Source organism: Pocillopora verrucosa, chromosome 1 (genome assembly GCF_036669915.1).
Source record: "Pocillopora verrucosa isolate sample1 chromosome 1, ASM3666991v2, whole genome shotgun sequence".
Classification (NCBI taxonomy): Eukaryota; Metazoa; Cnidaria; class Anthozoa; order Scleractinia; family Pocilloporidae; genus Pocillopora; species Pocillopora verrucosa.
Window position 1 is genome coordinate 30,115,663 of NC_089312.1, and position 14,199 is coordinate 30,129,861.

Sequence of the window (14,199 nt, forward strand, 5' to 3'; positions counted from 1 at the left end):
TACAATTCCGTTACCTGCACAAACAGTTATTACTGAGATACCAGTGTTATCATCCAGCGGTCAGTTTATGGCAGGGAGCTAATATGTGATATCAAGCTCTATTACTTTGATCAAGTTGACTGAATCTTACTAATTACCGGCTCTGCCAGACGAAAACTCCACGTGAAGACCAAAGAAGATTCCTGAAACGGGTAGGAAATTCGGAATTTTTTTAAAAAAGGGAAAAAACACGTAACGTTATGTGATTTGTATCTACTTGTTATTGCACTGAGATAATCTTGGATCCCAGTTTTCAATTATTTCTCGACATCTAAATCTTAGGTTGTCGTATCTTGTCTTTATCCCCTGAAGGTGCTCGGTAAGATATTGTGTTTTGCAACTTATGTGCCACACGACCGATTTACAAACTGTATGTCAGAAGAACAGGTCCTTGTATGGTCATTTCGTTTGTTTTTCTATCTTTTTTTTCTCCCATGGGGAGAGTGGCGTGGATATGTAAATGTTGGGATGGAAAGGTCGGTCAATTCGGAAAATCGAGCAACTTGAAATCGAGGTACCATTTCTCAAAATTTCCAGTGGCGACTGGTTACGAAAAATTGTGATTTGTTTGCCGCTTTTACTTTGTAGATCGATACACGCAAAGTTTTGAAATTCAATTGACGAAATTTCCAGGAAACGAAACAGAACAGACTATTATTCTTAAGATTTGGTTTGCAGAATATAACATCCGGAGCCCGTTCCTCGGTAGTCCCGGTAACTTAACGGGCCCCAAACCATATTTTAAAATCAAAAATTAAAAACAGTAGGGAAGCAGTTTCTGGCACCCTGACCGGTTCATTTTGTTTTAATAGCAGATGGCTTTCTGTATCGTTTTCAAAACCTTTGAAATCGCTATTTGGAGCAAAAGTTAGAACAGCTTTATGGGTCCAGTTAAGTTACCGGGACCTTCTAGAAATATGCCTCAGGCCCGAATTTAAATTTACTGCAACTTTTAAAAACCAGACCCCAATTCCAGGCTGTTTGAAACTAAATTAACGCTTGTGCCCATTGACCAATCCTGGCCCAGCTATATTGGTAATCTAGCTATTGCCATGGGATTATTAACAAGTGTTGACCTGATCCTTCTAATCGCGATCAAGGAGCTCAGCCCAGGTTTTGAATCAGCTTTAAAACGCGCTCGGCCAAGTTATTAAGAGAGAATTTTTCTGGAGACCGCGTGAAATCAAAAAAAAATGTGGCACATGCCTAGAAAAAGCCCTACCTTCATACTTCGCTCAAAGATACCTTAGGGTAAGTCTATAAACGTGGTATAATTTTTTTGTTCAGAACTGTTTTTATTTTCTAGAAAATCACCAAACACTATATCGAGCCCCAACCGCCATAACAGTGGCCGAAATGAAGCCGACGAGTAGGGCAACAAAAACGTTATTCTTCAAAAGCGCAAAAGAAAGCAAGTCTTTCCGAATATTATCTATTTGTATACGAGGTATCAACAAAGGATTTGAATCTAATAACGGGATTATTGACATAACTATGAATTATTGGCGAATATTTGAAAATCGCCAAAATTTGATTGATTAAAAATTTCATTTTGGAGCAGTTTTTCAATAAAAATTTTTCCTACTCGGTATAACTCGGAATCACTTGAGATGAGCATTTCTGAAAATTGGAAACGATGTTCTTTTCAAGGATATAAAAATTAATTTGGGGCTCTTAATTACTGCGAAGAAATAGCCCGATCTATTTCGTGCAAATCGCAACGCCGCCGTGTAAACAACCGCAGATAATCCAATTATTCTTTTATTATCGAAGCCATAATTTCTTCAAAATCTTACCGCTTTGAGCTGTGCTTTATCAGAAACTCAATATGTTACCCTTACCTTCTGAAACCAGTGATTAAGGAGTGATGTTTCCATTATTTTTGTTTCAAATCGCCATGTTCACTTGAAAAGTGTTTACAACGTCCGGCTTGACCATTTACAATACTCGGAGCTGTTCATAAATCATCGCAAACCATCGCAACTCTTGACTTATTTCTGCTTCCATACAACTCCAGTATATACAAAAGTCTTTTTAGCACGATAAACCAAGATGCTTTGATTGCTTACAGTTTCAGTTAAGAAACGTTTGGCTCCCCAAATGGCACAACGATGTTCACCAACGAAGTCGTGTGTCATCACTCATGTTTGTCACGCAATCACGCTAAACGTGCACAGGACACCCAGACAGGCATTCGTCTGCAGACATCGCTGTACCGAGTGCAGGGCCAACTAACATTTATTTCTTAGTCAGTGTTATGTTTTAAACAAAAACCTGCGCGAATTCACTTAAAAAACGCTGTAGATCTTTTTTGAGTGTTTTGAATCAGTGCCATTCTGAAAAACTACTTTTTGACGTTTTCGTAAATTTAGTCACCCCCTGGTACTGACTCTATTTCCACGACTACGCGCTTGCAAAGATTCTATTTATCAATAGGCACTTTAAGCATGACGTTAAACGGCAAACGGCAAACGCAAGCTTGCCTTTCATTTTGTTACCTATTTATGGAATTCTTAAAAAAATCCTGCACAAAAAATAAAATAAAATAAATCAAACCTACTTAATTCCGTGTACACACGCCTAGAGACAGACGACAGAAATTGAATTTTTGACGTTCGCGGGAAAAACAAACGTCATGCGTAACCTCTCAAATGACGAACTTCCCAGTTAACTAAAACAACTAGTTGGCCGTTAATTGTCTAGTGCTCCGTGATTATATACATCACCTACGTGTCCCTAGTGGATCGATAAGGTCTACCATGACCTTCAGTGGCAGGCAGACAGGTTCCACGGTGAGGTGTTCTTTTCTAATGACACTGGAAAAATTCTACCGACTATGTAAACAGAACAACAGACTAACAATTTCGTGCTTTATCTAAGCACTTTGAACGTTAAACTTCACTAAAAACGTAAACCTTCGAGTCACAAAGTCGGCCGCTTGTATCAGGCCGTGAAACATTACGTGTTATTCGATATCGCCTGACTGTAGATCATTACAATTACATTTTTTAAAGCTTTGGACTTACACAATCTCTGTTTTTTGTTTTTGTTGTTGTTGTTGTTGTTGTTGTTGTTTTTTTAATTTTCCTTACGATAGCGGGCTCATCAATTTAAACCTTTCGATTTTGTACCTTGATTGCTACGATGATAATGGCCATCGCTAGAAACTTGACAGTTTTCTCAACTCGAACTCGGAAAAAGTTGTTTCCTGTCCCTTAATCAAACAATTAATCGGCCATTCTTTGAGATCCCGAATTCTCGACAAGACAGAGGCGGCGTACCCTCGGAGATTCAAGAAATCAGGAAGTTCCTCCATACCAGCTAACTGAATGGGTTTTATAAAACAAAAAAAGGAAGAAAGAAAGAAAGAAAGAAAGGAAAAGAATACAGTGTCATATACTTTAGGTGTTTTCCTGGTCAATGAAACCAATATTCAAGCTACATGTAGTTCGTCACTGCTGACAGGTACAGCTAAAGCAAAGGGCTTCGATCTTGCTCACGTAAGGCTGCTTACGATGAACGGAGATATCGAGATACCGAAATATTGGAAGGCAACGTGAATATCGATGCCCGTGCTAAAATGAGATCGACTTCCGATTCAACATCATTCACGCCCACAGCCTGTTTGTGTGCTGAGATGTCTTTCTCACATAAGCGCAGAGGGACTATAAGAGAAGCTTTTCCTGCAACACGACTTCCCTTATCTTGGGAGCAGCATCCCCCAACTAATCTTTGAAAGGAGCAATTGATTTCCATTTGGTACGCTCACCTCTTAAAAAAATCGGCGGCTAAACGAAAACACCATTTTAGTTTGTTTTGGAAAATTTATGGCGCGACGCTCATTGTATGGTTAGAAACTGTGCCTAATCTAATTTATTTTTTTAGCGCTGAGTATTTTAGAAAGCTACTCCCAATTTAATTTTTCCACTCCTGCACCTGTCTACCCTGCAAGCCGTCACAATTTACAAAATAGGATAACACATTTTTTTACGTCGTTAAAAATTAATGCAGTGAAATTTCCTCTATGCTGTAGTAACATATACCTAATTCATTTAGCAGTCTAGGGTGACGCATGAGTGGTATCGCGCTTAAAAAATGCAAACAACGGTAATTTTAAATTCTGGATTTAAAACTTTTTCCCGGAAATAAAAAATAGGGGATAAGAAGGAAAGAAAATAAGAGCGTATTGGTAACCGAGCCTCCTTTCTTGTTTATAACAAGATTGAGGCAAGGAACCAATCTTCGAAAGGTGTTTTTCGCCAGGTGAGCCTAAGAAATCCAGTTTACAATCTAGTATAGGTCAAAGCGATAGGATTTTGTTGAAATTATGGCTTCGATAATAAAAAGCCTAATTGGATTATCTGCGGTTGTTTACATGGCGGCATTGCGATTTGCACGAAATAGACCGGGCTACTTCTTCGCAGTAATTAAGAGCCCCAAATTAATTTTTATATCCATGGAAAGAACATTCTTTCCACTTTGTAAAAATGCTCATCTCAAGTGATTCCGAGTTATACCAGGTAGGAAAAATTTTTATTGAAAAACTGCTCCAAAATGTAATTTTTAATCAATCAAATTTTGGCTATTTTCAAATATTCGCCAATAATTCATAGTTATGTCAACAAGCCCGTTATTAGATTCAAATCATTTTTTAATACCTCGTATACAAATAGGTAAAATTCAGAAAGACTTGCTTTCTTTTGCGCTTTTGAGGAATAAAGGTTTTGTTGCCCTACTCGTCGACTTCATTTTATGGCGGTTGGGGCTCGATACAGTGTTTGGTGATTTTCTAGAAAATAAAAACAGCTCTGAACAAAAAAATTATACCACGTTTATAGCCTTACCCCAAGGTATCTCTGAGCGAAATATGAGGATAGTGATTTTTCCGATCATGTGCCACCTCCCACGCGGTGATAAAAAAAATTCGCTCTTAACATATCTTAACTAAAGAGCGAGACAGGGTTTCAAAAATTTCCTACAGGTTTGTTGTGATCATTAAGGTTGTAAATGGTTATCCTTGTTTTGATTACAATGATCACACTTTGGCTCAGTGTCAATAAACTCGTTTTGTATGACAAATGTATGATCCATTAGAAAAGAAGATGACGGGAGTTAGTGACATTCGCTCCTTTCTTGTCGTTTGGAATAAACAGATAACAAAAACAGCGACTGTTGACATTCTTTGAGGGTACAAGGGCTTCCATGAGAAAAGCGGGCCAACACCAGCAAAATGAAGATTAAACTGATTTAAAAAATTACCACAACTGAAAACTCCAGTACGCTTGAAAAGGTTATTGGTTTAGAATTAAAAGTCCTTTAATTTTTTTGGACAAAATTCATCGCTAGTCTGATTCAGTCATAAAGGCAGTAATATGTATTGAACAATTTCTACTCAGGTTTCTTGTTTGAACTTTTGTAGAGCGTTATTAAATCTGAATCAATATATGCCTCTTCTGTGTTACCACAGCAACTTGTGGGAAGGAAAATTCTTAATACCTTAGTGGCACATAAATTCAGAGCCACTTTTAACAAAACTTTTCTGGAAATCTAAAGAATTTGATGCATATTCGATCTTTTTTCTTCGTTATGACGATTCGAAAATTAAATTTTGAAATAAGTGAAAACTGGAAAGATATGCTCTTAATTTTTAAATTATTCGTCATTAGTGCTACAATCAATAACAATTCAATTGAACAGCGTCACTCAAACGGAAAAGACAAAAGCATCATCTCGTCATTTTGCATAAATTATATTACCAACGCGCTCAAATCTTGACTTTTTTACGCGAATGAAAATACTGTCGCATGTATGGGAGTCATGGTGTGAAAAAGACTACCATTTGAACCCTTTGTATCTTTAGCTCTGGTGAAAATCAACACTGGCGCTTCTCAACTGGCTTTTGGCTGTGAGTAACTGAGCATCGACTGATCACCGAGCCATTCTGTAATTTCTAAATGGATAAAACTCCTGTGGAGACTGAATATACAAGCGGCGACGAAGCCTCCGATGACGACGAACCGCACAAAGATGATGTGGACGAAGAGGGATTCACACGGCTCGACCACATTACAATCTGCGTCAGTTTCAGCGGCCTGGCGATGCTCCTTCATTCGTTCTTTAGTGTTGTGATATCCGGTTCTCAAGACATCTTGGGAGGAACTTTTATTCCTACCACCACAATCCTCGCTTCGCATGTAACAACGATGGTGATCGTCACTTCAATTCTTCCCTGGTACATGCAGAAAATCCCTTACTTATGGCGGACACTCATTATATTCGCGGCTATGGCAAGCGGGACAGTTCTTATCATCTTGGTCGACAACGTTTACGTCAAAATTATCGGAGTATCTTTGAACGCACTTGCCCATGGCTTGGGAGAGATTTCATTCTTAGCCCTTAGTGCTTTTTACGGAAAGTTCTCACTTACTTCTTTCGCCGCAGGAAGTGGGGCAGGAATACTTTTGGGGCCAATTTATTACACAGGTAAGTCAGAAAATTAGGGGTTCTATCAGCGCGGAATTTTAAGTTAGATTGCCTGGAGTTCTGTATAAGCGTTTGTTAGTGTGGTTAGAATGTAGAATTAACAAAGCAAAGATCACCCAGGCGAATAAATTAGCCAAGTTGCACCATTTTCTTGTGATACCGTCGGTAGCAGATTAGGGAAATGTTTTCGTACATCAAAATAACATTCTTCAACAAAGACCTAGTCACAAAAGTAGTCTATCGCTTTCGCCATGTGCAATGTTTTCTATCTAAGAACTGTATTCATCATGAAATAGGCGGCTGTGCGGAAAATCTTGCTCAGATTAACATTATCACCCCTTATTGTTTTTCACATTGAAAATTTACATCAAATTCTTCCTTCGACTGAATTATCCTGCTTTTTTAACAATCCTGTCGCCTCTTTATTACAACTAACATAGGAAAGACGGTAAAAATTATCTAATTAACTTATCGCTGCTATGCATATGGTACAAATATAGATCGCTGTAAAGGTCAGATTATATGATCCATTCCTCTAGAATTTTTTTTACCTTTTTTACGGACACCGATATATATTGATGTCCGGAAAATAAATCGAAAGACTTCCTCACCCTCTTTTGTGCCAAAAGTTAACTAGATTACGTAACAGAATAGTCAGGAACTGGAAAAGCTTCTGTCTTACCTCTCTGTTAGCGACGGTACAGCTTTCAAACTCATATCTGCTATCGGATGCATCTGCAGTCGTTATTTATCAGATTTTATCCTGTAGCCTCTAGCAGGTCTAAAATAATGACTCACTCACAACCAAAACACTGTGATAGCCCGAGAGAGATGAGGAGGAAAAAAAAAACGATTGAACAGGTGTATTAATCAAATGTCACGGGGGCATTTTTCTGCTGCTTAGCTTCCAACGGAGTAGACTGTTCCATGTTTAACGGCTTAGGCTTAAAATAAACTCAGAGGCGTGAGGAAAAAAGCCAGCAGAAAACTGAGAATTCTTCCTTGTTAGAGAAGCCAAAAGAAGGCAAAGAAGGTTTTTTTTTGATAAGTCGGCACTGCCTTTTGGAGGTCGTAACTTTCAAAATCTTCATTGGCATACTAAAATGGTTCAATGAAAGTCTATACTCGACGGCAGTAAAAAAAATGTCTTCAAAATATTATTTCGTATCGATCAATTCTTTAGTAGCGTTCTTGGCTTTTTAATGACCTTTCTTTGAACTTTCCTTTGCCAGGAATGACGTCATGGCTTTGTTTGTCACCACAGATATCCCTGACAATTATTGCACCAGCCACACTTTTGATCCTGTTATTTTACTACATACTTGACAAGGACCGCATTAAGCCCTATGCCTTACTGGAAAAATACAACAAACTCAAGACCGCTGACTCCGAGTGCTCAGATGACTATCTTACCAAGGAGCATTTTGGCCATTTGTCTTGGGGTGAGAAGTGTACTGGTGCATGTCAGATCTTGCCCCTGATGATTGCTCTGTGCTCTGCCTACATTGCACAGTACATAACTATTCACGCAGTCTTTACAACGATCGCCTTCGAAGACGCTCCTTTTGCGCCAAGAGACCACTTTGTTTACTATGTTCTCGTAAACGGTATCGGCGAGTTTTTATTTCGTTCCTATTTAAGCGCAATAGCGTGGTTCAAGCCAGTTTTAATTCCTCGCTTCGTTGTAAAGCACACATGGATTTTCTCACTTCTTTTACTGGCTTTTATGAGCCTTTCAGTATGCGCTTCGTACTACCGAATCTTTGACTCGGTATGGTCGGTTTTGTTGATCTGCTTTATTATTGGCTCGTTGTCAGGCTTCGTTTTTGCGAACACAGTCTGCGCAGTGCCCCTGGTTGTGGAACCGAAGTATAGGGAATTCTGCTTAGGACTGGTAACGATTGGGGAATCTGCGGGGGTCTTAATCGCAAGCTTAGCAGGTCTTGCTGTGGAACCAATTCTGAGAAAACATTGCTCTGACATAGCGAGAAAAACCGCTCTCTGTTACACAAGGCCGACCACGAATAAATGGAGTGCATCTACATGTTCAATAAAGGGATGAGGAAGTCATAAGGTTGCGAGTAATCTCGTACCCAGATCCTACCGTGTAACTGTAACTGTCCGTGGAAGGGGGGGGGTTATAGGAAGGTAGGGGGGAAGGGAGGGTGGACATAGAGACATAGATAACCTCGCCTTGTCGGGTTTTTGAAGTTTGCAAGAAAGATAGTTCTTGTAAGATCGGAGGTAAAGGAACATATTTCTTATAGGTGGGAATAAGTCGGTTTCAATTCATCCATCTCGAATTAATGTTTTGAATAGGGAAAAGGGAAAATCTTTGACTGGAAAAGAAAATTGTAAATTCTGATAGCTGAAATCAGTAATTAAAAAAAATGATTGGGATATGATTGTGTTTCCTCGATGGTTTAGTTTTCGAACCAAGGACTGGATTGAATAATAAAACCCGATAAAAAAACGAGTTTATGTACTGGTGATTTTCCATCTCGACGGTTGTCATGAGAACTAAACGTAGTGTTCGGAGGACACCTTGTACCGTTGATTTAAACTGTTCCTTAGATTCAATGCACTCGGTGATGGCATCAGCAATATCTTTAAGTGATTTGTTCTTGTGCAGCGAGTTTACAATCCTTCCCTAACGATCCGTTCACAAAACATCCGTAAACAATCCGTCACTTAATATACACAACCTTCCGGGTTAACTGACTTCAAAACGCTCAAGATCCGATTAAAGATAAAAAATATCTCAACCCTCTGGGTTCGACCTTGTTTCGGAACAGAAAACCTCTAGTTCTCATATGGTTCCTGATCCGAGAGAAACCTAGTGCTTCGTTCTAAGTTCCAGTCAATGCATAACTAGTACCAGACTTTATCCTACCTACTACCTTGTTTGGTCAGGAGCCTGGTGTAGTACATTTCTCCAGACATAGGAACGCCCCCTTCCATTCGCTAGAATTTGTGAGAACACTAGGAGGAACTGGATCGGTTTGGGTGCTTATCAGGAATTCTTTGGTTGAAGCCTACCTGGCCAGCATAGTATGAATGAAAGAAAGGGGCAACTGGTTGACAACTTCCTGAGACCTCTACAGTTCTTTCCCTATGAAGACCAATTGTGCAGGCTTTCCACTGTAACTCCCACAAGGCGTTTGATGACGACTTTGCACAAAATCTTTGAATATATTTGTTTCACGTCAACAATGCATCAACTAAATAATCTGAGAGTTCGACTTTTCCCAAGAAAGTACACTCAATTTACATGCGGGGTTTTCAATAACTTTCTCCGTAAGTGTGACCACTGATGGTGTAATTGTCTAGACCCGAGGTGAAACCCGAACTAGAAAGCATGCTTGCAAGCTAAAAAGAGAACAGTAAGAGGTCTTATGGGCGGAAACCGCTGTACATAAATAAGGGAACGTTTCTAATTCCATTTCGGCCCTTGCGTTAAAACAAAATGAGATGGCAGCTGATCTGAAGTCTTTTCAAGGTCTCTACATCTAGTCAAAGTCTAGTCATGAATACCACGTAGAACCTTTGTACACATGAAAACATTCATGAAATATTGTGCTGTTTGAATGTCTTTTGTTTTGCGGACAATTATAAAATTCACTGATGGCGTCAAAAATCTTCCCAACACTTCTTATTTCAAAGAAGTCCATTGACCAGAACCCACTCTAACGAGGAAAGATATTACCTCTCATACCATAATTAACATACCTTTTGGGAACTTTACAGCTAAAAGACTCATCAAAAGGAAGCAGAATCTGTTTACTGTGTAATTGTATCTTTATTTTTACAATGTAAAATTCCTCAGTCACAAAGCATGGCTAATTGTCTTAAACGCGAGTGACTTGCCACACACGGATCAAGTTGTCAGTGTAACCTGCAAACAGAGTCTGGCCATCAGCTGACCATGCCAAGGAGATACAGTTGGCAGGTGGGGCTTTGCCTCCCATGCTGATCACATCTGGTCTCAGCTCATCCACAATGGACTTGCCTTCCAAATCCTTAAAGAAATAATTAGAACAAATTCTTCTTCAATACCCATAACGAAAGTTCAGGGCAGCTTATGAGTCCAAGGCCCATACTACTAAACTTTATCCCAACTTCTGTAGCTCCAAGCAACTCTGAAAATCTCCCTTTAACTACTTTTTGCCTATTGTAAGCGATATGCTACTCACCCAAATCTTAATGCTGGGTCCTGCGGCAGCACAGAGCCAGTATCTGTTGGGGCTGAAACACAGTGAATTCAGAATGTCACCTCCATCAAGTGTGTACAGGTGTTTTCCCTCGTTCAAGTCCCACAGCATGGCCATACCATCCTTACCACCAGATGCACACAGAGAGCCATCAGGTGATACAGTGACACAGTTAAGATATCCAGTGTGTCCGATATGGTTTGTCTTGAGACGGCAATTGGTCAGGTTCCAAACCTTGAAGGAATTAATAAAAGCAGTTCATTAACTCACACGACACTCTTGAATCCCTTCCTGCTGAGAATATAGCATACAATGAAATACCCATGACCTAAAGGTCCTGAGGTGCTGAGGAAATTCTAATTGAGATACTGAGGGTTTTGCATTATTAGTTTCAACCAAATTGAATTTCCCAGATTCAAATTATCTTATCAAACTGGTTGTATTTCCTTTGTTCCAGAAATGTTTAGTCAGTCTTTCAGCCTTTACCCCAATCAAAAAGTTTTATTTGTGATCCTCCCTTGCTTACTGCTTTGCATTTCATTGTAACTTGATGGGAAGAATTTTGTTTTTCTCAAAATAGCACTCAGGCACTGATCTAACCACCTTTCTAAAAATTGATGGCTCAATATTGTGAGGAAGAACAGAAGTTTAATTGCCACTCTCAGAGGAAAGGATTACAAAAAGATAAACAAAAATCAGACTAGTTCTATAATTATTAATTGTAAATCATGTTCACAATACAGAAATATACTGCTATGGTTGTGAGCTAGATATATTTAGGAACTAACAAATATTTGAGACACCCTTTACAATCCCAGGAATGACCACAGAGGAAGTACTTCATACATGCACTATAGTGGCACAGTTTCAGGGGAAAGTGATGGGAAGACAGGAAAAAAAAATGTATGAAAAAAAATTGTAGATAAGTGATATTTTGACTTGAGAGTGAAAAGACGACAGAACTCTAAGTAAAGTATTTGGGTTTGAAGAAAGCATATTTGAGAAATACCTTCACAACTTTGTCCCAGCCAGCAGAAACGATGATGGGATTTGTTGAGTTTGGCGAGAACCTAACACAAGATACCCATTCAGTGTGTCCCTCATCCTGTTATAAAGAACAAATAATTATAAAAAACCAAGACATATATGAATTTTCTTGTAAATAGTCAACTTTGAGTTGGTGTCTGTTGTTGTTCAATTTCAACTCTTTGTTTAAAGTTGATGCTCACATTTTTCAATTTCATCATTATGTACTTAGCACTTAGCTTGACAAAAGAGAAACCATAGTAGAACAAATAATGGAATTACACCAAGTCATGATAACTTCCACACACCTGAATAGTATACTTGCATTGACCCAGGGTATTCCATAACTTAATATTGCAATCACGGGATCCTGACACAATCTGACGATTGTCAGCAGAGAATGCAACACTCAAAATGTCTTTGGTGTGGCCGACAAACTGGCGAGTGGTGGTGCCACTAATGAACAACAAAGTTGACAAAAAAATATTTAAATACATACAAAAAAAGAAAAAAAAGAAATAAATAATAATAAACTAAGAACCCCAAACTGAAAATTTTTTTATATCTGGCAGTGAAAATTTCACATGAAATTATGACACTGACTGCATTTTGAGATTAAATGTCATCTAAGGTTTCAAAAGTTGTCTTCAATTGGGCTAAAAATTTAACTATGGACACAACCATTGGGACTGTTGCTTTACAACTCTCACTCCTGTCATTTCCATCTCTCTCCCATCTGTTTAAATCATAAATAAATACACAAAGTGGCAATTTTTTACTCAAGTAATGACTTTCTGTGGTAACCACCAAAACAAATATTGGTGAGCAGTAAGTTTGGTTTATGCCTTTGATAGCTGTGCAGCTTGATCACCAAAATTTTTGTTTCCCAAAATGGCACCAACCATAGTTAGTTTTTTGGAATATTTGAAGAAAATTTGCAAATGGTTATATTGCTCTCTCAAGTCTCAAAACATGATAAGAGATAAATCTATACGTCTTTATAGTACTATGGTTTCTGAAGCATACACCTTCTTAAGTATGAAGTTTGATATTAGACAAGACTTACGCATTAAGATCCCACAATCTCATGCACTTATCCCATGAGCCAGAGAGTGCAAACTGACCATCAGATGACATGACCACATCAGATACAAAGTGATTGTGACCAGTGAGAGATCTCTCAGGTTCGCCATAGTTGGTTTCCTCACGTTTCAGTTTCCAAACAATGAGTTGTTTATCTGAGACACACAGAGCTTACATTAATACACTGGCAGTGATCAAAGAAAAGAATTGCAATCAGTTCTTGTATTCCAATCTTTAAGAATCGTAAAGTGGTTTAGTTCTTCTACCCATTTACTCTCTCTTATTTCTCCAAGTGTGTGTATTTCTAGCATTTTAGACAGAGAAAGATTGTCTCCTTATCTTCAAAACATTTTCCAAATGTGTGTAACACTCAGAATAATGCAATGAATAGTGACAGCCAGTTACAAGCTACTCGCTGTACATGTGATAGCTTAAGCCTGCATTTTATCGGACTGTTTCGTGAATTTTTTTTAACATGAATTTCAGGTTAAGTCAATTTTAAACTTACATTTTCTTTCAGACACAATAAGAAAATACAGTAATACTGTAATATTAAGTAAAAATAACTTTGAAATATACAGTCAGAAAACAAGACAACACAAAAACTCATTACACATCATTTGGAATTTTACATGAAGTTAAACACTGCACAGCAACAAGCTGATTTCATCTAATGCCCAAGTACATGTGCCATGTCTCAGCTGATGTTGTCTTAAACCTATCTTCCCACCTCCTAGTCAACAATTTAGCTTAAATCATAAAAGAGAGCTGCCCTTCAAAAAACAAATATTTTTTTCCTCAAGGATAGCTAAGATCTGACATCAGCACTGTTACACCAACATAACTGTATACGTATTATACCACTATATCGTGTTCAGCTGTAAAAATACAAGCTAACCTTTGAGTGAGTATTTAATGGTTCTGATTCAACTATTAGAAGTGCAGTTGTGATTCCTAAATGTTGGCTGATAGTGCACTAATCATTTGGTTACCCATAGAAATAATGAGTATTGGCGATAAAGATGATTGTGAACTTAACATTTTCCACAAATGGAGGAAGCAATGTTTCGGCTAGAGATCACGGGTAATCATTCGTACAACTACCAACCCAACACCAAAATACAACATAGAATCAGTGAGTTACATACCCCGAGAACCGGATAAAATCTTGTCTGGGATCTGAGGATTGGTGGCTATCTGTGTTACCCAGCCATTGTGTCCCTTTAATGTTCCCTTAAGAACTAATTGTTCAGCCATGATGTATCGCTTTTCTTGTCAATTTCGGCGGATTGTACACCGATCTAAACCGCGATGGCGGTCGTAGAGAGGAAAGAGAGAGAGGAAGGTCGCGTGCCAT

The 14,199-nt window shown here is 38.5% G+C and overlaps 2 protein-coding genes across 2 annotated transcripts; one reads left to right on the top strand and one right to left on the bottom strand.

Annotated features, from left to right (window-relative positions):
• Positions 1–5,791: 5,791 nt before the first annotated feature.
• On the top strand, positions 5,792–8,998 carry LOC131788191 (uncharacterized). Its single transcript, XM_059105268.2, has 2 exons — positions 5,792–6,522; positions 7,755–8,998. Exons 1-2 carry the CDS (start codon positions 5,994–5,996, stop codon positions 8,582–8,584), a joined length of 1,359 nt encoding a protein of 452 aa, XP_058961251.1. The 5' UTR covers positions 5,792–5,993; the 3' UTR covers positions 8,585–8,998.
• A 1,303-nt stretch (positions 8,999–10,301) lies between these two features.
• LOC131788192 (small ribosomal subunit protein RACK1) lies at positions 10,302–14,185 on the bottom strand. The gene is made up of 6 exons (XM_059105269.2): positions 13,991–14,185; positions 12,826–12,997; positions 12,068–12,215; positions 11,743–11,838; positions 10,716–10,967; positions 10,302–10,541 (listed from the first exon to the last, which is right to left on the bottom strand). The coding sequence occupies exons 1-6, from the start codon at positions 14,097–14,099 to the stop codon at positions 10,371–10,373; spliced, it is 948 nt and encodes a 315-aa protein (XP_058961252.1). The 5' UTR covers positions 14,100–14,185; the 3' UTR covers positions 10,302–10,370.
• Between the last annotated feature and the right edge of the window lie 14 nt (positions 14,186–14,199).

What these genes read in the sequence shown, in the direction of transcription:
- LOC131788192 (XM_059105269.2), bottom strand. Translation starts at nt 14,099, where the DNA reads ATGGCTGAACAATTAGTTCTTAAGGGAACATTAAAGGGACACAATGGC. An exon ending in GATTTTATCCGGTTCTCGGG is followed by an intron (nt 12,998 to 13,990) that starts GTATGTAACTCA and finishes TGTGTGTCTCAG; the next exon opens with ATAAACAACTCATTGTTTGG. An exon ending in AATGCAAGTATACTATTCAG is followed by an intron (nt 11,839 to 12,067) that starts GTGTGTGGAAGT and finishes TCTTTATAACAG; the next exon opens with GATGAGGGACACACTGAATG.
- LOC131788191 (XM_059105268.2), top strand. Translation starts at nt 5,994, where the DNA reads ATGGATAAAACTCCTGTGGAGACTGAATATACAAGCGGCGACGAAGCC. An exon ending in GGGGCCAATTTATTACACAG is followed by an intron (nt 6,523 to 7,754) that starts GTAAGTCAGAAA and finishes TTCCTTTGCCAG; the next exon opens with GAATGACGTCATGGCTTTGT.